This window comes from Limanda limanda, chromosome 4 (assembly GCF_963576545.1).
Source record: "Limanda limanda chromosome 4, fLimLim1.1, whole genome shotgun sequence".
Lineage (NCBI taxonomy): Eukaryota > Metazoa > Chordata > Actinopteri > Pleuronectiformes > Pleuronectidae > Limanda > Limanda limanda.
Genome location: NC_083639.1, coordinates 6,178,209 through 6,199,463, shown reverse-complemented (window position 1 = coordinate 6,199,463; position 21,255 = coordinate 6,178,209). Strand labels below are relative to the sequence as shown.

Genomic DNA, 21,255 nt, shown 5'->3' with positions numbered 1-21,255 from the left:
TCATCCATGCAGACTTCAGCTGAATCAACAACAAGTGAATCTATGACGCCCACAACATCTACCACAACTACCAGTTCATTACCAGCATCAACCACCCAAACTATTGAAACTACAAAAACAACCGTGCAAAGTGCTTCTCCATCAACAACCATATTTACTTCATCCATGCAGACGTCAGCTGAATCCACAACAAGTGAATCTATGACTCCCACAACATCAACTACACCAACCAGTTCAATACCAGCATCAACTACCCAAACTATTGAAACTACAAAAACAACCCTGCAAAGTGCGTCTCCATCAACAACCATATTTACTTCATCCATGCAGACGTCAGCAGAATCCACAACAAGTGAATCTATGACTCCCACAACATCAACTACACCAACCAGTTCAATACCAGCATCAACTACCCAAACTATTGAAACTACAAAAACAACCCTGCAAAGTGCTCCAGTATCTGTACCCATACTTACGTCATCAACGCAGACTTCGGCTGAATCAACAACAAGTGAATATATGACGCCGACAACATCTACCACACCAACCAGTTCATTACCAGCATCAACCACCCAGAATACTGAAACTACCAAAACAACCCTGCAAAGTGCGTCCCCATCAACAACCATAAATACTTCATCCATGCAGACGTCAGCTGAATCCACAACAAGTGAATCTACGACGCCGACAACATCAACCACAACAACCAGTTCATTACCAGCATTAACCACCAGTACAATTGAAACTACAAAAACAACCCTGCAAAGTCCTTCTCCATCAACAACCATATTTACTTCATCAACGCAGACTTCGGCTGACTCCACAACAAGTGAATCTATGACACCCACAACATCAACTACACCTACCAGTTCAATACCAGCATCAACCTCCAGTACAATTGAAACTACAAAGACAACCCTGCAAGGTGCTTCTCCATCAACAACCATATTTACTTCATCCATGCAGACTTCGGCTGAATCAACAACAATTGAATCTATGACGCCCACAACATCAACTTCACCAACCAGTTCAATACCAGCATCAACTTCCCAAACTATTGAAACTACAAAAACAACCCTGCAAAGTGCGTCCCCATCAACAACCATATTTACTTCATCCATGCAGACGTCAGCTGAATCCACAACAAGTGAATCTATGACTCCCACAACATCAACTTCATCAACCAGTTCAATACCAGCATCAACTTCCCAAACTATTGAAACTACAAAAACAACCCTGCAAAGTGCGTCCCCATCAACAACCATATTTACTTCATCCATGCAGACGTCAGCTGAATCCACAACAAGTGAATCTATGACTCCCACAACATCAACTTCACCAACCAGTTCAATACCAGCATCTACTTCCCAAACTATTGAAACTACAAAAACAACCCTGCAAAGTGCGTCCCCATCAACAACCATATTTACTTCATCCATGCAGACGTCAGCTGAATCCACAACAAGTGAATCTATGACGCCCATGACATCTACCACACCAACCAGTTCAATACCAGCATCAACCACCAGTTCAATTGAAACTACAAAAACAACCATGCAAAGTGCTTCTCCATCAACAACCATATTTACTTCATCCATGCAGACATCAGCTGAATCCACAACAAGTGAATCTATGACGCCCACAACATCTACCACACAAACCAATTCAATACCAGCATCAACCACCAGTACAATGGAAACTACAAAAACAACCCTTCAAAGTGCGTCTCCATCAACAATCATATTTACTTCATCCATGCAGACGTCAGCTGAATCCACAACAAGTGAATCTATGACGCCCACAACATCTACCACACAAACCAGTTCACTACCAGCATCAACCACCAGTTCAATTGAAACTACAAAAACAACCATGCAAAGTGCTTCTCCATCAACAACCATATTTACTTCATCCATGCAGACATCAGCTGAATCCACAACAAGTGAATCTATGACGCCCACAACATCTACCACACAAACCAGTTCAATACCAGCATCAACCACCAGTACAATTGAAACTACAAAAACAACCGTGCAAAGTGCTTCCCCATCAACAACCATATTTACTTCATCCATGCAGACGTCAGCTGTATCCACAACAAGTGAATCTATGACGCCCACTACTTCAACTACACCAACCAGTTCATTACCAGCATCAACTACCCAAGCTATTGAAACTACAAAAACAACCCTGCAAAGTGCGTCCCCATCAACAACCATAAAAACTTCATCCATGCAGACGTCAGCTGAATCCACAACAAGTGAATCTATGACGCCCACAACATCAACTACACCAACCAGTTCAATACCAGCTTCAACTACCCAAACTATTGAAACTACACAAACAACCGTGCAAAGTGCATCTCCATCAACAACCATATTTACTTCATCCATGCAGACGTCAGCTGAATCCACAACAAGTGAATCTATGACGCCCACAACATCAACTACACCAACCAGTTCAATACCAGCATCAACTACCCAAACTATTGAAACTACAAAAACAACCCTAGAAAGCGCTCCAGTATCTGTACCCATACTTACGTCATCAACGCAGACTTCGTCTGAATCAACAACAAGTGAATCTATGACGCCCACAACGTCTACCACACCAACCAGTTCAATACCAGCATCAACCTCCAGTACAATTGAAACTACAAAGACAACCCTGCAAAGTGCTTCTCCATCAACAACCATATTTACTTCATCCATGCAGACTTCGGCTGAATCAACAACAATTGAATCTATGACGCCCACAACATCAACTTCACCAACCAGTTCAATACCAGCATCAACTACCCAAACTATTGAAACTACAAAGACAACCCTGCAAAGTGCTTCTCCATCAACAACCATATTTACTTCATCCATGCAGACTTCGGCTGAATCAACAACAATTGAATCTATGACGCCCACAACATCAACTTCACCAACCAGTTCAATACCAGCATCAACTACCCAAACTATTGAAACTACACAAACAACCGTGCAAAGTGCGTCTCCATCAACAACCATATTTACTTCATCCATGCAGACTTCAGCTGAATCAACAACAAGTGAATCTATGACGCCCACAACATCTACCACAACTACCAGTTCATTACCAGCATCAACCACCCAAACTATTGAAACTACAAAAACAACCGTGCAAAGTGCTTCTCCATCAACAACCATATTTACTTCATCCATGCAGACGTCAGCTGAATCCACAACAAGTGAATCTATGACTCCCACAACATCAACTACACCAACCAGTTCAATACCAGCATCAACTACCCAAACTATTGAAACTACAAAAACAACCCTGCAAAGTGCGTCTCCATCAACAACCATATTTACTTCATCCATGCAGACGTCAGCAGAATCCACAACAAGTGAATCTATGACTCCCACAACATCAACTACACCAACCAGTTCAATACCAGCATCAACTACCCAAACTATTGAAACTACAAAAACAACCCTGCAAAGTGCTCCAGTATCTGTACCCATACTTACGTCATCAACGCAGACTTCGGCTGAATCAACAACAAGTGAATATATGACGCCGACAACATCTACCACACCAACCAGTTCATTACCAGCATCAACCACCCAGAATACTGAAACTACCAAAACAACCCTGCAAAGTGCGTCCCCATCAACAACCATAAATACTTCATCCATGCAGACGTCAGCTGAATCCACAACAAGTGAATCTACGACGCCGACAACATCAACCACAACAACCAGTTCATTACCAGCATTAACCACCAGTACAATTGAAACTACAAAAACAACCCTGCAAAGTCCTTCTCCATCAACAACCATATTTACTTCATCAACGCAGACTTCGGCTGACTCCACAACAAGTGAATCCATGACGCCAACAACTTCCTCCAAACCAACCAGTTCATTACCAGCATCAACCACGCAGACTACTGAACCTACAAAAACAACCCTGCAAAGTGCTTTAACTTCTACAACTCTGTCTGCAACTTCTATAATTGAATCTACAACTCCTCAGTGTAGAGATGAGGACTGTCAGTGTGCCAGCGGTGTCTGTAAATACAATTCAACACTTAGACGCTGTCAGTGCCAATGTCAGGATGCTGTCTACGGTGATATCTGCGCTTTTGGAGTCAATGACACCTCCGCTCATATTGGTGAGAATTTTTCATTCCATAATGCAATACTTTGTGTTTTGGCTTTTTGTTTGACCCAATGTCCTATTAATTTTTTTTTTGTAATTTTCTGTTCATTTAATGGTATTTTAACCGCAATGCCCCTTGTCTCATGTTTTTTTGCAGATACCGGAGCAATACCAACACGAAAAACTAATTTTACCTTGTCAATCCAGATGGATTTTCAGCTTGCTTTTAATGATTTAAACTCAACTCAATCACAAGAATTCATCAACAAATTAGTCCTGCAGGTAAATATTATTTTTTTCATAGTTACACAATGTAATCATCATGACCTCTGCCAGGTAGGTTTTATTTTCTTTACTTATCAATATCTGTCAGCAGTTTTACACAGAAACTAGACAACTTAATTTATTGAAACTTAGATGAAAGATAAGACAATCCTCTGATATTTGATCTCCTTGTGTAACTTGAAGGATGCTCAGAGAGTGCATACCTCCATCAAGGCTAATGCCATATCTTGCAATTGTATACAGAGAAAAAATTGTTTCTGGATCTGCCCCCTTATTCTAATCTTATTAAAGGGCTTCTTTCCTGGTTCATATCCCATCCTAATGAAGTTTTATTCAGTAAAACAGGTTTAAAGTGGTGGCGTTTAAAAAATAATTGCAGATAATTGTTGTATAGTGACTGTCTATATAAGGTATTTAGTGCCATAAGTTTGTGTAACTTTAATACTGATTGTTTTATATTCCAGCTTCAAGCCCTTTGCAAAGAAGCGGACCCACAAAGCTTTGAAAGAGTACAAATCATCAAGTTATCGTAAGTTTCTTTGAACTTAAAGCGATTTAACTGAGTTTTTAATTCAATGCAGTCTGAGTTTTTGGGTTAATTTCTATCTTTTTTGCTCCTTTAGAAACGGAAGTGTTGTTGCAGCAAGTCTTGCAGAATACAAATATCTAAATAATGAAACACAAATCCAGTTTGTCAACACTGACCTTGTGGGGGTGTTGACTGATATCTTGAACAACACAAGTAACCTAAATAAGATTTCTCGGGCCTTTGATAACAGCAGTGTGAAGTTAAAGGAAATCACCTTCCCACCACCTGAAATTAACAGTAAGTGTGTTACTACCTTTGACATATTGCTGCTTTTTATTTTTTTCATTTAATATGTTTCATTTGTTTACATTTGCTTTATGGTTCTAAAAGTGTTGAAAAAAATAAACACCACTTTTTTGTATTTTTAGATATTACAGACCTGCATCCTTATGTTGACTGCACTCTATTTGCTAATTACACTGCTGTGATAAGTAATGGTCAATGGAAGTGTGCTGGACATTGTAAAACCGATCCCAATTACTGCAATCAGCATGGAGAGTGCCTCAATGAAATTCACAAAGGGCCTATATGTCGGTAAGACAAAAACCTTTACTTCTTTTAAATATACTTGAATGCTTGTAACATATACTTTTTATCAATGCAATTCACTCTTGTATCTTCTCATCCCAGGTGCTATGAGTCAAGCCTGCAGCAGTTTTATGGTCCACGCTGTGAATTCTTCCGCCGGGGTCCAGCTTTCTATGGAGCCCTGTTTGGATCATTGGCAGCAGTATTCCTGCTCTTGATTGTCATTATCATTGCCGTCTATGCCAAAAGGAAATATACAGGAATTTGGTGAGTTATGATGACTTAAAGGAATAGTTCACCCTGAAATGAAAATGCACTTATTATCTACTCACCCCGGTGCCATGGAAGGGTGGGTGAAGTGTTTGAGTCCACAAAACACTTTGAGTTTCAGGGGCAAACAGTGTAGTTGATTAGTCACCTATCTTCAGACGCAATAATACAGAAAAAATATAACGTGCCTCCATACTGCTCGTGGAGTGTCACCCAAGTGTCCGGAAGCCCCAACATTCATATTCGACTCGAAATGTTTTAAAGCCTAAAACTCCAACAGAAGTGGCTAAGCTAGCGGACGTTAGCATCTCCGACGGACAGATATCAGAGGACATTAAGGCTAGGGATGAGTGTATAGAGGGAATTTTCATATTTTGATGAACTATCCCTTTAAATGCATCTACCAGTACAGTTATGTCGATGGTGAAAGCTGCACACACCGACATGTACAACTAATCATCCTGTCTCCATTTTAGGAAAAGGAGCAACTCCTTTAACAGAAGACTGTCTGTTTTAGAGGATGATTTCTTTGACTTCTCTGATTCAGGTGTGTTCTTGCTTTCTTCTATTCATTTACATATTTTAGAATTATCCCAGCAAGGACTTTCAAATTTGCAAGGTTTAACGTAATCACATTCTTTTTACAGCGTACAATAACTTGGGAATGAAAGACCCTTACTTATCAGAAGCCTACAGACCACATCTAGGAAATGTTGACACTCAAGTGCAGGTATTGTTTTTTTAAATTATTATTCTCGAATAACGCTTCTAAGCTATAACTAAATGTAAGCTCATCGTAAACATATTGATATTAATATGGGATCCTTCTTGTTTCTTCAGGTCACAACAGACGATCCAGAGGTGTGGGACATCAACCCCTAATGAAGGCTTTAGTCTGGACAATTATAGTTTTATTTGAATATTTCCTTGTGTTGTCAAGTGTATAAAACACATGAAGTGACTTATTAGTATTTATGATGATTTTATTTAAGCTTTATCCATTTTAATCGACTGTAGTGTCTTGTGTCCTATAAAACTGAGCATTCAAATTCAGACTCCAGTGTTTTAATTTATACTATTTTATTAATGTTTGTCAATGTTTCTTACAAAAAAAGGCAAAATCCCAAATCAGAAAAACACGGTGATCAAAAACTCAAAGGCTTAACAGAAGAAAAAATAAATAAATGAATAAATAAATACATTTTATTTGTAAGGCACTCTTCATCCGAGAATCTCAGAGTGCCACAAGTACATAGTTAAAATCAAAGTCCTAAAACTCAACTCAAAGTAAAAACGCCTTCTTGAATAAAAAGGTTTTTAGGCCAGTCTTCTGAGTCCAGGGTCTGTGTTGCCCTCAGGTGGTCAGGGAGACCGTTCCATAGGCGGGGCGCTGCTGAGCAAAAGGCCCGGTCGCCCATGGTGCGGAGCTTGGTGTTGGGAACCCGAAGGAGTGAGCTACTTGTAGATCTGAGGGTGAGGGTGGAGGTTTGGGGAGTGATGAGTTCTTGTAGGTAGGGAGGTGCATGTCCATTTATGCATTTATGGGTGAGGAGTAGGACTTTGTAGTCAATCCGGGTTGAGACAGGGAGCCAGTGGAGTGAGTGGAGAATTGGTGTTATGTGCTCATATTTACGGACTCTCATCAGGATCCTGGCAGCGCTGTTTTGAATGAATTGCAGTTTTTGGATGTTCTTGCCAGTGATCCCAGTGAAAAGTGAATTGCAGTAGTCCAGGCGAGAGGAGATGAATGCGTGGACGAGCTTCTCTGCATCTGACAGGGTTAAAGTGGGGCGGAGTTTGGAGATGTTTTTGAGATGGTAAAAGGAGGTTTTGCACAGGTGTTTTATATGGTCGTTAAAGGTCAGGTGAGGATCAAACCTAACTCCCAGATTAGTGACTGTGGAGGAGAGGGGTATGACCTGACCGTCGAAGGTGAGCTGAGTTATGGAGGATGACTGAACCTGGTGTGGAGTGCCAACAAGGAGGGCTTCAGTTTTGCTACTGTTTAACTGGAGAAAGTTGCTGCTCATCCATGTCTTAATCTCCCCAAGACAGGCGGTGAGACATGAAATGGCTGCAGAGGGGTTAGGGGCAGTTTTGATGTAAAGCTGTGTGTCATCAGCATAACAGTGCAGGACATCCTATGTTTGCTGATGACACGACCGAGTGGGAGCATGTAAATAATGAAGAGGATGGGGCCGAGGACCGACCCTTGCGGAACACCACAGGAGACAGGGAGCAGTCTGGACTTGCATCCTCCCAGTGAGACATATTCAGTTCTGCCGGAGAGGTAGGACTGAAACCACTTGAGTGCAGAGTCTGATAGTCCAACAGCGTTGTAGAGGCGCTCTAGGAGGAGGGTGTGATCCACTGTGTCAAATGCAGCAGTCAGGTCCAGGAGGATGAGGAGTGAGGGTGATCCTGCATCGGCTGTCATCAGCAGGTCATTTGTAACCCTGAGTAAAGCCGTTTCAGTGCTGTGGGCTGAACGAAATCCTGACTGAAACTTTTCAAACAAGCTGTTATGTTTGAGGTGGTCCTGAAGTTGAGAAGCGACTACCTTCTCTAACACCTTGGACAGGAAGGCAAGGTTGGAGATAGGCCTGTAATTAGCTAGAACCTCCGGGTCCAGGGTGGGTTTCTTGAGAAGGGGGCGGATTACAGCAACCTTGAGAGTAGGTGGGACACAGCCAGACTGAAGGGAAAGGTTAACAACCTTGGTGATGAAAGGACTGAGAGTGGGGATATGTGACTTGAGCAGAGCAGTGGGAATGGGGTCCAGGGTACAGGTACAGGATTTCATTTTTTTGAGGATTGCCTCAACATGGCTCTCCTGAACCTCAGCAAGATGTAGAGGAGACACTCTTGACGGAGGGCTTTAAACCCTTTGTCGGACGGAGACATGAAGCTGCGCCAATGCCGTAGCTGCGGGGCGGTGTATGAGATCATCGCCAGCACCGATGTAAAAAACAGAACACAAAAACAAGCCGCGCCGTCCGGCAACGACCACAGGCTGGCGAGCCCCAGCTCCACAGTCAAAAAAGCGGTAACAAAGTGTCAGGAGGAGCGGCAGCCAGCTAGCGCCAGCGTTCCCTCTCTCTCTCTGAAAAAAAAACTGGTAAAAAAACTGGTAAAGAGACTAGGAAACACTATAATTTACAAGAGAGGGATGTGAGATGGCCATGTAAGATGACAAACTGACAAAGGGAAGCACAGAGACTTACACACACAAGGGAGGCAGGATGATTGGACACAGGTAAAACGCATGAGGAACAGGTGCAGACAATCACGGGGGCCCAGGAAACAGGAAAAAGACTGGAAGTAAAGGGGAGAAACACACAAGGAGCAAAACTTCAAAATAAAACAGGAAACTGAAAACTTGTGTTCAGGAGAACACAAATCCAAACACAAGGAAAACCAGGTACAGGGCAGGCTAAACAAAAAAAAATCACTCCACAATCAAAACCAAGACAATCCTCATTCAGGAGGCAAAGTCCAGAGTCATGACACTTCGTTTTGTCTCTTTCTCAAACGCTTGTGCGGGAGTTGTTTCAGCAACATTGTCTTTACACAGGAACATGCGGACGTGTTGTCGTACAATTCTTGGTCTGATGATTTTTACCTCAAGAATACATCTTCTCAGAGAGCACAGAATAATTCTAGAATTAGATTAATTGGGAAACCACACAGACAACTTGTAGTAGCTCCTAACTGTTAAAACCTGAGAGTGGAAATGTTATTGATTTTCATGCAGTCTAATCCATGTAACCCAGTGCAAATTTACCAAGTTGAAATTTAAGATCTTATATCCGAGAGATTTAGGGGATTTGTGTTTGGATCCATTACAAATTATCTTGGTTATCCCTAATAAGAGGGTGATGGTTGCTTATGGACGTCCTGCTGAGTCATTACTATCCCCTGTCACTAGATGGCATACATGCATTAACGTTTATAGCTGTTTTGCCTTTGTAATAAGTTAGGAGGGAGGAATATTGAAAGGTGGAGGGATCAAGTTAGTTTCATTGAATTTGTAAAGATTTGATAGAAATGATCTGAAAATTCTTCATGCTTAAATAACTTTAAAAATGGTAATTTGCACTGACGGCAAACCAGGTTTCCCAGCTCATCGGCAGTCCAATATTATACCTAGCGACCACTTGTTTTAAAAAACAGCCACTGCACCCTAAGTTGCGTCTGTAAATCCCTGTTGCTGATCCATAACAGAAATAAAGAGTTGTTGTTGTCTTTTCATATGAAAGGGTAAATGGATATTTGTCTCCAACTAGTGGCTCAAGACGTAAAGCGTTTACGTTCACAGAAGGTTTATATGTTCAAAACAAGCACTTTGACCAGGGTAAAATTTAACCAGCAGCAGTTAAATATTCACAACTGTGTCCACCCTTCACAGCAAATGAAAAGTTACACCCCAATACAAATAAAAACTTGTCAATGTAACCAATTTGCATATTGTCCAATCAAGGTGCATATTTGGAAAGTGGGATGGAGATCAGAAGACCCAGAAGAATCCCACCCAAACGCAACAGAACATATGAACTCCAGTTTTTCCACTCTTTGGACATAGGACAGGTTAGGATATAGCACAATGTAACTGCCGTGTACATAACAGATACAAGCGTACACGTTTGACAAGATAATTAAATAAAAGTGAATCTGGGTCATAGGCAGAAATTACTTTATGTTTTTTGTTGTGTGTATATTGTGTTTGAATCATTGAATCTTCAAATTGCTTTCACGGTGAGTTCCTTTAGTATCACAACAATCTGTGCATAAACTCTTTTTTTATTATCTTCATTATTACTAAAGATAGCGTTTTGCTCTCCCTATGTATCAGAATTCAGAAATTAATTTCTCATCACTCTGTTTTTCAGTGCAGATATAGATCCATCTCTATCACTTCTTTTTTTTCCATTTAACTAATTTACTATATGAAATTTATTATATTGGTGTTTTAGTTATAACTTCTCATTTTCACACAATAGGTTGTTATTGGTTAAACAGTATTTCCTCTACCAGTGAATCTTTCTGCAGATCTATGCAGCATTGCAGACTTGTGTTATAAGCAGGAAACAGCAAAGAGAAATGTTCTCTTCCTGCCGACTACTCTCCAGAGCCTGTGAAGCAATTAATGAGAAATGCAGTAATCATAATTACCGTAATAATCATTGTAATTAAAATGAGTTTAGGCAACAGTGCCAGCCAAGGACTTCTCTGTAATTAACTGAGGGAAACAAATATATTTGGTGTCGTCAACTGGAAGTTAAATCTCTTGTTCTCGATGCCGATGAACACAAGTCAGCGCCATAACCCAGTTAAGATTCAAGTTGTGTTGACAGAGAGGAAAAGCTCAGTCAGGAGTTTTTTTTATTTACCTCCGGATTTTGAAAAGACAAAGAAAGAATAGACAACAACTACACATTTCAGATGTTTAACTCAGAATCATAATGATTCCTAGGGCCTTTCTGATCAGAAGGCATGAAAATAGTGAAAGTGAGGTCCTAGCGAGTTCTTCCCTCTGGCATCACAACACTTTTTAGTTATGGGTGCAACCGTGTGTGTTGCTTTTCTATTAATTTAGAAAACCACACACCTTGTTAATTCATCTGGCACTTGATCTTTCTTGCCTCCAGCTGACTATATTTAAAATGAGCAACCTGTCTTTCTTGGAGTTGCCATAGTCACCACCCATGCTGTCACCTAGCAGCTTGCTGGAGAAGGAAACAAATGAAAGGGTTTGCAGCCAGGTGGCCTAGATAGTTCCGCCTGCTGCCTCTTGTTTTCATTGGCAGAATAATGCAAAATCAAATGCTATACCCGCACAGCAAACCTACAGAAATGGCTGTAATTGCAGCTGAAATGCAGAGTATTTAGTAATTAATTGGCCTCTGATGTCATGTGTCGTTCGCTGTGGTTTCGGCTCCATGCCTAACCACATGGACTCAAGTCAGGAGTAAAATGTTTGTAACCTTGTTAAGTGCTTCAAAAACGTGTGGGTGCAAAACTGTCTGCCACAGAGAATCTAATCAATCATGCAAGAGGAGACTGCAATAACCAGGAAGAGGAAGGAAATATACTGTACACCTGTCAGTCGACCATTGTAAGTCACTCTCCTTTCTCTGGATAGAGGCCAGTCACAATAAGGCACAGCATGAGGGTGTGTGTGGGTGATAAAACAGGCCAGACCGCTGAGTTGACACTTCACTCTTGACAGATTCAAGAAACAGAACGAAGCAGGCTCATAAATAAGTCATTTTATTTTGCTTTCCTTTTTAAAGACAATATACTTATCGACTATTCATAATAACAAATGGAATAGTTAAATACTGTACACAGCATACTGTACTCTCCCAGTGCATGTCTTCACCACAGCAGAGAAGTTATGTCTCAATAAACTTCATTCAGTTTCATCATTTCTAATAAGACATGTGAATACCTTAAGATTAAATAGTATCAGTGTGTGATGTAAACTTTTTTTGTTCTCAAAAAAACGTTTAAGTCAAAAGCAAGATTGTGTTGGCAAGGGTCCGTGAGCAGGAGGGAGAAAAGAAGTATACTTCAATGACCGTTTGACCTTAGCAGTTATGTTTCCCAATTTGAACACCAAGGGTTACTTCAATACATATGCTACATTTACGATATCATCCTGATGCCTCTTGAATAATCTACAACAATAAAAGTTCATATATTTTCTAGGCTGCCAGCAGCCAAAGTCTCTCAGACCACACCCACTGCAATCATGTAAGGCAGGAATGCATGAGCAGAACAGGAAAGTCTGTGTCAGGTAGGTAAACCCTGCACTGTCTTTGTAATGTGTCTGTATTATCAGGTTAGCCTCACATCTCTGAGCTCTGCCTGATCTAAACTCTTGGTTTTAGGATACTCGGTTATACTTGACTTTGTAGCTTCGTATTTAAGCTTCATCCGGGTCACGTATGGAGCCGTTTACCTTGTGTCTTTTAGATCACGATGTCACGATTTTGCCTTAGGACACAATTTAAAATGGGGGAGTATATGAAGTATAGGATTTAATATCAAAGGGAGGTAGTATTTGAGGCAAATTCATTCCAAGTAATGACTCACAGCTTGACCAAAACAAAAAAAAGAAAAAAAAGAAAAGAAAAAGCTCCACCAACTGTTTGACGGAATTTCAGTAAGAAGAGCATACATTCATTCATTTATGTTCAACAGGTCGATATCTGTGCAAGAGAATGGACCTGGCGACTGACACAAAGCAAACAAATGTGTGCACTTTGAGGAGGGCTGAGCTCAACAACCAGAGCACAGTAACAAATATGGTTGACAATTCCCTACTTCACTGTAGAATGTCACTCTTTTACAAATCACCGCAACACTTTTCCGACCGTTGTTCACATGCACGTATGCACAAACAAGTCCACGCACATATAATATACACAAACACACTCATCAGATAACTACACCATGTAAGCTGCACTAGACATTCCATTGGAAACATGCATAGCTACCAGTAATGTACCCCTCTCTCAGGACAAAATGTACCATGACAATGTGCCATGTGGGAAACACAAATTTACACAGACATAGTATAGGCCGGAATAAGACTGAATCTTCATCAAGGCAGGAGAAGCCATCAGTGTCGATACATAATAGCAAACAGAATTGAGAATTGCGTGCTAACATCCTTCAAATTGTTAGAAAGTAGTTGCCCTTGTGTTTAGACTTCATAGATTAAGCGATCTGTGGTGACATTACTGACCTTCTGTCCCCAGTGAGATAGGTAAGCAGCATCAAACAGCCTCAACCTTACAGACACAAAATACTGAGCACACGAGGTCCAAGGCCCGCTTGTCCCTTTCTTGACTGAACCACAACATCAGCAAAAACAGCACATTATTGAATGTCATCAAATAAAATAAAAATCATATCAAAAATAAGCTCTACAGTGTTGAATTTTGCCCACAGCCTTATCAGAGATACGATTTGTATGTAAGGTATCTCGATTGTGACGGCTACTCCAACATTACCAGTAACTGAATACAGTGCGCACATACCCTGTGTGATCAGAATACATAAGGGGTTCATAAAAAATATTTAAACTGTAAAAGCAGCAATTTGAGGGTTGTTAGTGTCCAGTTTCACCATTTTGTCAAGTGGTTTTTTGCTCATGTACAGCAAAGTCCTCTGCTACTTCCACCAAAACTTCAAATCAGAGTAAATCCTCCGGTGTTGCAGTCGCAGTCCGACATTTCTGTATTGCGAGCTGCAGAGCTGTCCATGTTCCGAAGAAAATGTCTCTACACGAGGTGAGTCTCCTGAGGCAGGATATAGTAATGCGTGTTGCTGACCTTCTCACCGTTTTCCATAACCGGACGTATGCAGGGGGAGCCCTCACTGTTCTGTCTCCGTAAACCTCGAAAGCTCACGTATTTAGGATCTGGTGCAAAGCTTTGGGTTGGAGGCATCACTCCATTAGTGTATGTTGGGAGGCTCTTGGGGCTGGGGGTACGAGAGCTGCCTCTGGAAAAAGGTTCCCTTGGGGGCAACTTAGGTGGTTTGTCTTCGTCACTATAAGCCCCAGATGAGACCTCTGCTGACCAGCGGCGGTAGTCTCCTGTCTTTGTTCGAGGAGGGATAGGGGGGGGCTGCTCAGGTTTATCCATACTGTTGGTGTAGCGTTTGTGGCAAGCGAGGCGCAATGAGACTTTGTTAAAGGATCCAGCCGGGCCTGAGTGAGAGCGCCGGAGCCTCCTCTGAGCCTTGTCCTGCTGTCTCTGACAGACCACCGGCTTAGGGGGTTCCTGACGCTGCTGCGGCTGCTGCTGCTGCTCATACTCTTCCCGTACTTCCTGTGGAGGTTGCATCTGATGGTGCTGTTGGGGCTGTCTCTGGATTTGTGGTCTAAATGGGCCATCGTAGTAAGAGCAGGCATGGTTTATCTGCCCGCCGTCCCTGAAGCTCCGTCGGCCAAAAAGAAAAGGAAACGATTTGGGACTCGGATCGGACACCAGACACAAGCTGTCGTCCGTACTCGTGAAAAATTCCACCTCATTGTCTATGGCCTGCTCATGGGAGAAGTCTGTTCGTGGAGGGATGGGGGGCAGAGGCTTGGAGCATCTGCCCGGTCTCTGTGTTGGGCTGCTGCACTCGTACACCGAGAGCCTCTGGAATGAGGGGACCACCTGGTCGTCGTCAACAGGACTTGGGGTGGAGGGTTCAGCAGTGCAGGACAGGGAGAGATGGGAGGGCCGGCATTTCTTCGGAGGTAATCTCTGTGTGTTGGGACTGTGTCCTGTCAGAGGAAAAGAAAGGACGTTGAGGGTGATTCCTTAACAACAATTGTTACAACTACAACTTCAAGCGATCTTGTGAACTTTCTCTCCATTTCTGGAAAATCACAAATTAAATCTATTCTGTCATATTTGCATTTATTTCAGAGGACCTTTTAATATAAAGGTGATAGGTCATACACTTACTGTCATGACTTAGAGACGGTGGAGGCAGCCCCTTGTGTTGGGTTGGAGAGCTGCGTTCTGTGGGTGCTCTCTCCATACTGAAGTAGAAGCTGTTAAATAAGAAAAAATGTATCTTGTTAGATGCTTTTTTCCAGGCTAATAACGTTTCATTGGGATATACAAATAATCTCAGACTCAGACCATACAATCTAAGCATGTCATGCAGAATAGAATTAAAGAAATTTGTTTTCATTTCTGACAATCTTCCCCTGATGGATTACTCCTAGTCCTGGCCTCTCAACACTCACTTGTTTGGCTCTGGGCGGGAGCTCCAGGAGGATTTGGATCCAGCCATGTTGTGACAGTAGCTGCCCCGCAGGAAGGGGTTTTCTATGGGAAACTCCTGGGCAGTCAGGCCCACTGTGGACATGCTCCAGGTACACTCGGGTCGCATCAAAGCCAGAAAACACTCAGATCGCCCGGCTGGCTGCCCCTGCCTCTGGTGGAACTGCAACATAGCCAAGACACAACCGAGAATGACTGTTAAAGGAGGTTGGAAGCAAAGGCAGATGGACAGACACAGATGATGTGGCAGCACGAGATAACATCCTGTAGTGAAGCCAGGAAGAACCAAAATACTGATATTACACAAACCAAACAAGGCACAGAAACACCCCCCCCCCCCCCCCCCCCCCCGCTCTGCTGCCCACCATAGAGGCAAATGTTTAGTTATGGCCTTGTCTGTTTTGTATGATGACAAGCAAGGCTACAAATCTCATATAACAGAGGGAGGACAGGAGCTTGGTTTCAAAGGACGTTTATACACTTGTGTCCCAATGCGCCCTGAGGACAGATCAGAGTTGTTTATAATGTTCTGAGTGAGAATTAAAGTACTAGTCTTGATCAACAGCGAAAATAAGTCCCCAACAAAGTAAAACAGTTGCTAGGATCTGTTGCATTTTAAGAGAAAGAAACATTTCATTGGGTGTAAATGAGGAGAGCAAGAAGGGCTTGAATTTGAACTGATTCATGATTCAAGTGAAGTGGTATTACAATCGAAAGGTGTAGTTGTATATTGAGTAAATAAATGATCTCTTTACTCCCTTACAAACCTTAATTTTAAGGTGGAAAATCAGCTTTCAGATTTGCATTTCTACACACTGTAACGTCGAATCCCAACAGGTTTACGGTTTATTTTAAAACTTGAATGTGCTGTGCTCTGCTGCTGCAATCTCACTTGTCCTGAACAGCAGAGGATGGGACTCTCCTGTTACCACAGATATACCTGATGTTGCAAGAACTCCTCATGTCAAATCACCTGAACGTCTGTGTCACGTCAAGTATGCGTCGGAGTTGAGTAAACAATGTATACAATATTCACAGAGGAGAACACTCTGCAGCATGGTGATATTTGTGGGTTCAGCAGTAGACTGGATAAGTTTTTGGGGAATATCCCATTCATGATGTCCCAGGAAAATCTAAAAATGTAATGTTCAAGTCCACAGTGTAATATTATATCCTCGGTAACTAAAGGTGTGTTTGTCATACACCATGTCTGAATTCAGTGTGACACCAGCCGTGCATTGCTGAAGCAAATCTCATGACTTGAGTGGACCAGCAGTCGTCTTAACAGCATTAATCCTGTTTTACAGAATGCAGGGAAACAGGTGCCTCCATAACCCCGGTGCATGGTTATCTCTGCTGGAGACCACAAATGAGGTGTGTGCACACACACAGGGACACGCTGTCTTCCTTATAATGTGGGAGTGATGACTGAGCAGAACACGGCCCCCCCTCGCTCCTGGTCCCCTGTGAGCCATATTTATATGCTGCCCTGACAGCTGGCGAGAAACAAAGCTCTAAAACAACAAGAAGGCTTGGGCCATGAGCCCGAGCCAAACTGCCCAACAAGGCACGCCACCCCCTGTCGCCAAGGGCCGTCGATTCGGTTCGGCTGGGGGACGGGAAGCAACATGATCCTCGATAATGAATCCCCAGGGGCCCGAGCTTCCTCTTGCAACAGGTGCAGAGACAGTTCTTCCTGGCAGTTTAACCATAGGAGCATTTACAGGCAACAGGATTAAACAAATGATGTGAAGTCATGCAGAGCATTGACCCTCTTAAGGGAGGATGGTGTAAGTCACCAGTACTGACCATTTGAACACAGAATGAGCCTCCATTTCTTTTAGAATCATAATCATAATTATTATAGGCGTCTGGACCTTTCTGGTTCTTTTGGTGGACTGGCTCCATCTGTGTGTGCAGATGCCACATGGCTGCTGGGGGGTGAGGAGGTCTGCTGGGGTGAGCAGTGATGTCAAACACCAGCAGATAGCAGCGTGGTGGTGGAGTCGCACGCAGGCCTTGAGAGCAAGTTCACACCCCGCTCATGTCACCCCTGCAGCGGTTTCCGAGCAACCATACCCGCTCTACCTGTGCGGCAAGCAAAGAGCGCGCACACCCCCTCACTTTACCGGATTGAGATCATGTAATGGTTAAAAAGCCCTCTAGCAGGCAGGTGACTCACACCACAACACAAAAGTCAGCGATCTGGCAAGGCCACCTTATGATGATACACAATGAATGATCATTTCCTTTTACTTTAGGCGGAAAGGACATATTGAGATGTAACCCAAATAGAAAATTACTCCAGTGTATAATTTGTGAGCGCCTAAAAGATATCCAAAAAAAAAAATACATTCTGACTTTTTGTTTATTTATTTAGAACCGGTCTGAATCTGCTTCTTCTTTTTCTCCTTTATTCTCTAAGATACATTTTTTTCAAATCCTACAAATCTCAAATTTGAAGACAAATTCAACAGCCATGCTACTGGCAACAGCAAGATTTAAAACGTGGACACAACGTTGTTTTTTTTTCTAAAGGAGCCTGAAGTTGCATCAATGTGTGGAGCTGGCAGCAACATACAAAACAACAGGCAGGATCCCCCCCACAGCAGCAGCCTCCACCAGGACATGTCAGATCTCTGTGTGGACTCACCTAAATAACTCTCCAGCTTCCCTCCGCCGGCTGAGCCCATACACTCCTCCGCGGTAAATACGGATCCTCGCTCCTGCCTCTTCCTCTGTGGAGACGGGTTAGGGAGAGGGAGAGGGAGGGGGGGGGGCTTCACTTTGAGTCTCTCTAATCTTCAGACTCTCCTATTGCATCAGGATCGGGGCGCCAGCGGATTGTTGACGCTCCGGCTGCACTGTGACACTTTTTCAGACAAGTCGAGCATTGTAGTGCGCGGAGCCTTATAAGCCTGGAGACGTGCTGGGGCTCCGCCTTCGCGCACTTGCCCTTAAAGGCACAGTCTGGATTTGTTTTTGCACCAGTGTCTCTTTAACCGCTGGAGTTCAGATGGACTGGCACCGGGTCACCTAGTAATTGACGTAGACATATTATTGGTCATGCGTAAAATGCCTTAAACGCACTACTTTAAAGCAAGTGTTTATTTCTGTGAAATGGTAAAAATGATCTTTATTTGTGTAACGCTTTCCAGTTTTGATTACTACTGAAAACCTTGACAGCACAGTTTTGCCATTCACCCATTCACTCACACCGTGAAGCACTTTCTATATCATACATAACTCACAACTCAGAGCCATCAAGGGCAATTTAGGGTTCAGTATTTTGCCTGAGGACTATTTTGGTATCAAAACCTCTGGTTAGTGGACGATCTTTTCTTTCACTTGAGCCACAGCTACCGCAACTGCAAGCTGGAATTTTTTAATTAGCCCTTAAAACAAATTAAAGCAAAAATAATGACTAAAGTGACAATATGAACTTATTGAGCTAAATCTTCATTATGGTCAACCAATCAAACCTCTTGCCTTGAGCGACGAAAAATTACAAAAAAGATTTTTAAAAAGGGTTGTCAATCTGTTTTTATGTTGTGTTATTTTTATGAAAGTTGTAAATAATATAGGATTTTTCTTCTTCCGGTTGCTTGTTCACTAATGGAACGCCTACAGGTGTATAAGTGTATTGTTTTGTTTAGCAAAATTCCTTTTAAATTGCACGGAAATGAACTAAATAAACTAAACACATACACGGAGGGCTAATTTAAGCATGAGTCAACTTGATGTGTTCAAAGTCTGCAGAGCTTCATTTATCACTGGCTTTAACCCTGCAGTCAGAGGAAGTGTGAACACAAGGATCCACGCTCAGCTGACAAACTGTTCCAGTGGGATCAGCAGAGCAGACACATAAACAGTAGCTGCTCTGTGATTTAATTAAAGTACATTGCAAGGAGGCTGTTAAATTCTAGGCACGCAGCCGGATCATTCTCGAAAAAGAACAGGTTGATGTTTTACAGCTGCTCCTTGCAGGAGAAAGCGTCATCCTGCATGTTTAGCCCTTCAAATATAACCAGTGTTATATTTTAAATGTGTGGCTCTCTAAATAACAAGCATGCACGCTGTAGTCAGAAGTGAACTGCATAAGGCGAGATGTGCAGGGAGACAGAGGCAGTAATGGGGATGGCTCCAGGGGAGATAAGGCAGACAGCAGGCAAAGACTCACGGCCAGAAAGTCTCTTATCTGCACAGCATTCTGCCGTCAACTGAATGGAGCCCAGATTGCTCAGCTTTCTTCTTATCACATCAATCTGGGCCTTTTTTCTTTTTGCTGGACAAGATCTGTGTGACTGACACAATGTAAAACATCAAGGTTTGAGACACACATCCCCTGTTTGTTTCACTTCAGATTAAAGTAGGACAGATCTGGGACGTGCAATCCCTCACTCCCTCCATTCCCAGTCACTAAGCCAACTCAGACCCTAACTGGTGTTGCATTAACTATGTCTACTGAGCTGAACAAACCCAGCACTGACATGGACACTAACCAAACACCCCCGGTACAATAACTACAAACAACTCGCATGTTGAATCAATGGTGCCAGAGAGCGGAGCAGAGTGTGGAGTGAGGAGAGAGAACAGAGCGCTGTTGTGCCAGAGTTCGTAAATCCTTTACAGCTTGAACACAGGGGCCCCCCCAAACCCAAAGGGCTTATCATTACATATTTGGCCCCTGCATGGACTGGGCTCTCGCTAATCCCGCTTTATAATTTCACAGGCACATTTTTGGGATTCGGCCTGACCATGTGACCAGCAGAGCAATGGGTGAATATTTTCCCCAGTGAAATTTACAGTAGTCATCACAAACATTATTTTCAACTGACAAGCTCAAGTTTCAGGTCACGACTGGTGCAGGACACACTCATCTATAATCTCTGCAGGTGTTGCACAGCATTGTTGTCGGTTTTGTTGGTCTTTCATTGATTCTTATCGTTTTTGTAACATGCAAACTTGTGTTGTGTTGCCTTGTGTGTTTTCTGCTTTTATTGTTGAGAATTGTGATAATTTTATTTAGTTCACCCCACAAACCACTTTTGGAGTTTCAGGGGTAAACAGTGTTGCAGGAAAATCCAATACAATTAGAAGTAAATGGCAACCACCTCTTCAAACGTAAAAAAAAACAAAAACTGAAAAAGACAAAGCAAAAGATCTAAAACAGCGTTATTTACATTATGTTTATTGCCTCAATGTCCTCTGTCCTCTTCCTAGTCACTGCAGCGTTAACTGCAGCTATCACGAGTTCTTGCATGTAATTATATTAGATTCGGGTGCAGCGCTGTTTACTACCGGAACTCCAAAAGTGTTTTGTAGACTCAAACACTTCCCTGGAAATCGTTGTTTTTTTTTAGTTTAAACAAACAAATAAACCTGCAAACATACACAAGTGAAAACATGACCTCCTGTGCAGAAGAAACAACACAGCAAACTTTTAAAAAGGGGGAAAAAATTGTGCATATTCCTGCTTTACTGCTCTGAAAACTCTCTGTCTCTGTTCCACCAAACACTCACATTCAGGAGGGTACACAGGCTTCATGTCCAAACCGTCTCTCCTCCTACTTCAGCCCCCCTCCCCTCGCTGCGTGTGAGCGGCATTGTGATGTCATCAGTCACAGGAAGCGCCTTATAAAGTTCGTCAGGAGGGAA

At 42.5% G+C, this 21,255-nt stretch overlaps 2 protein-coding genes across 2 annotated transcripts; one reads left to right on the top strand and one right to left on the bottom strand.

The window, feature by feature from the left end:
* The first annotated feature begins 3,858 nt into the window (after window positions 1-3,858).
* LOC132999495 (mucin-3A) lies at window positions 3,859-6,685 on the top strand. Its single transcript, XM_061069185.1, has 9 exons — window positions 3,859-4,144; window positions 4,289-4,413; window positions 4,881-4,945; window positions 5,040-5,242; window positions 5,374-5,539; window positions 5,636-5,800; window positions 6,280-6,350; window positions 6,451-6,533; window positions 6,644-6,685. Exons 1-9 carry the CDS (start codon window positions 3,859-3,861, stop codon window positions 6,683-6,685), a joined length of 1,206 nt encoding a protein of 401 aa, XP_060925168.1.
* A 5,372-nt stretch (window positions 6,686-12,057) lies between these two features.
* Window positions 12,058-18,469, bottom strand: errfi1a (ERBB receptor feedback inhibitor 1a). Its single transcript, XM_061069873.1, has 4 exons — window positions 18,251-18,469; window positions 15,561-15,760; window positions 15,274-15,362; window positions 12,058-15,089 (listed from the first exon to the last, which is right to left on the bottom strand). The coding sequence occupies exons 2-4, from the start codon at window positions 15,704-15,706 to the stop codon at window positions 14,095-14,097; spliced, it is 1,230 nt and encodes a 409-aa protein (XP_060925856.1). The 5' UTR covers window positions 15,707-15,760; window positions 18,251-18,469; the 3' UTR covers window positions 12,058-14,094.
* Between the last annotated feature and the right edge of the window lie 2,786 nt (window positions 18,470-21,255).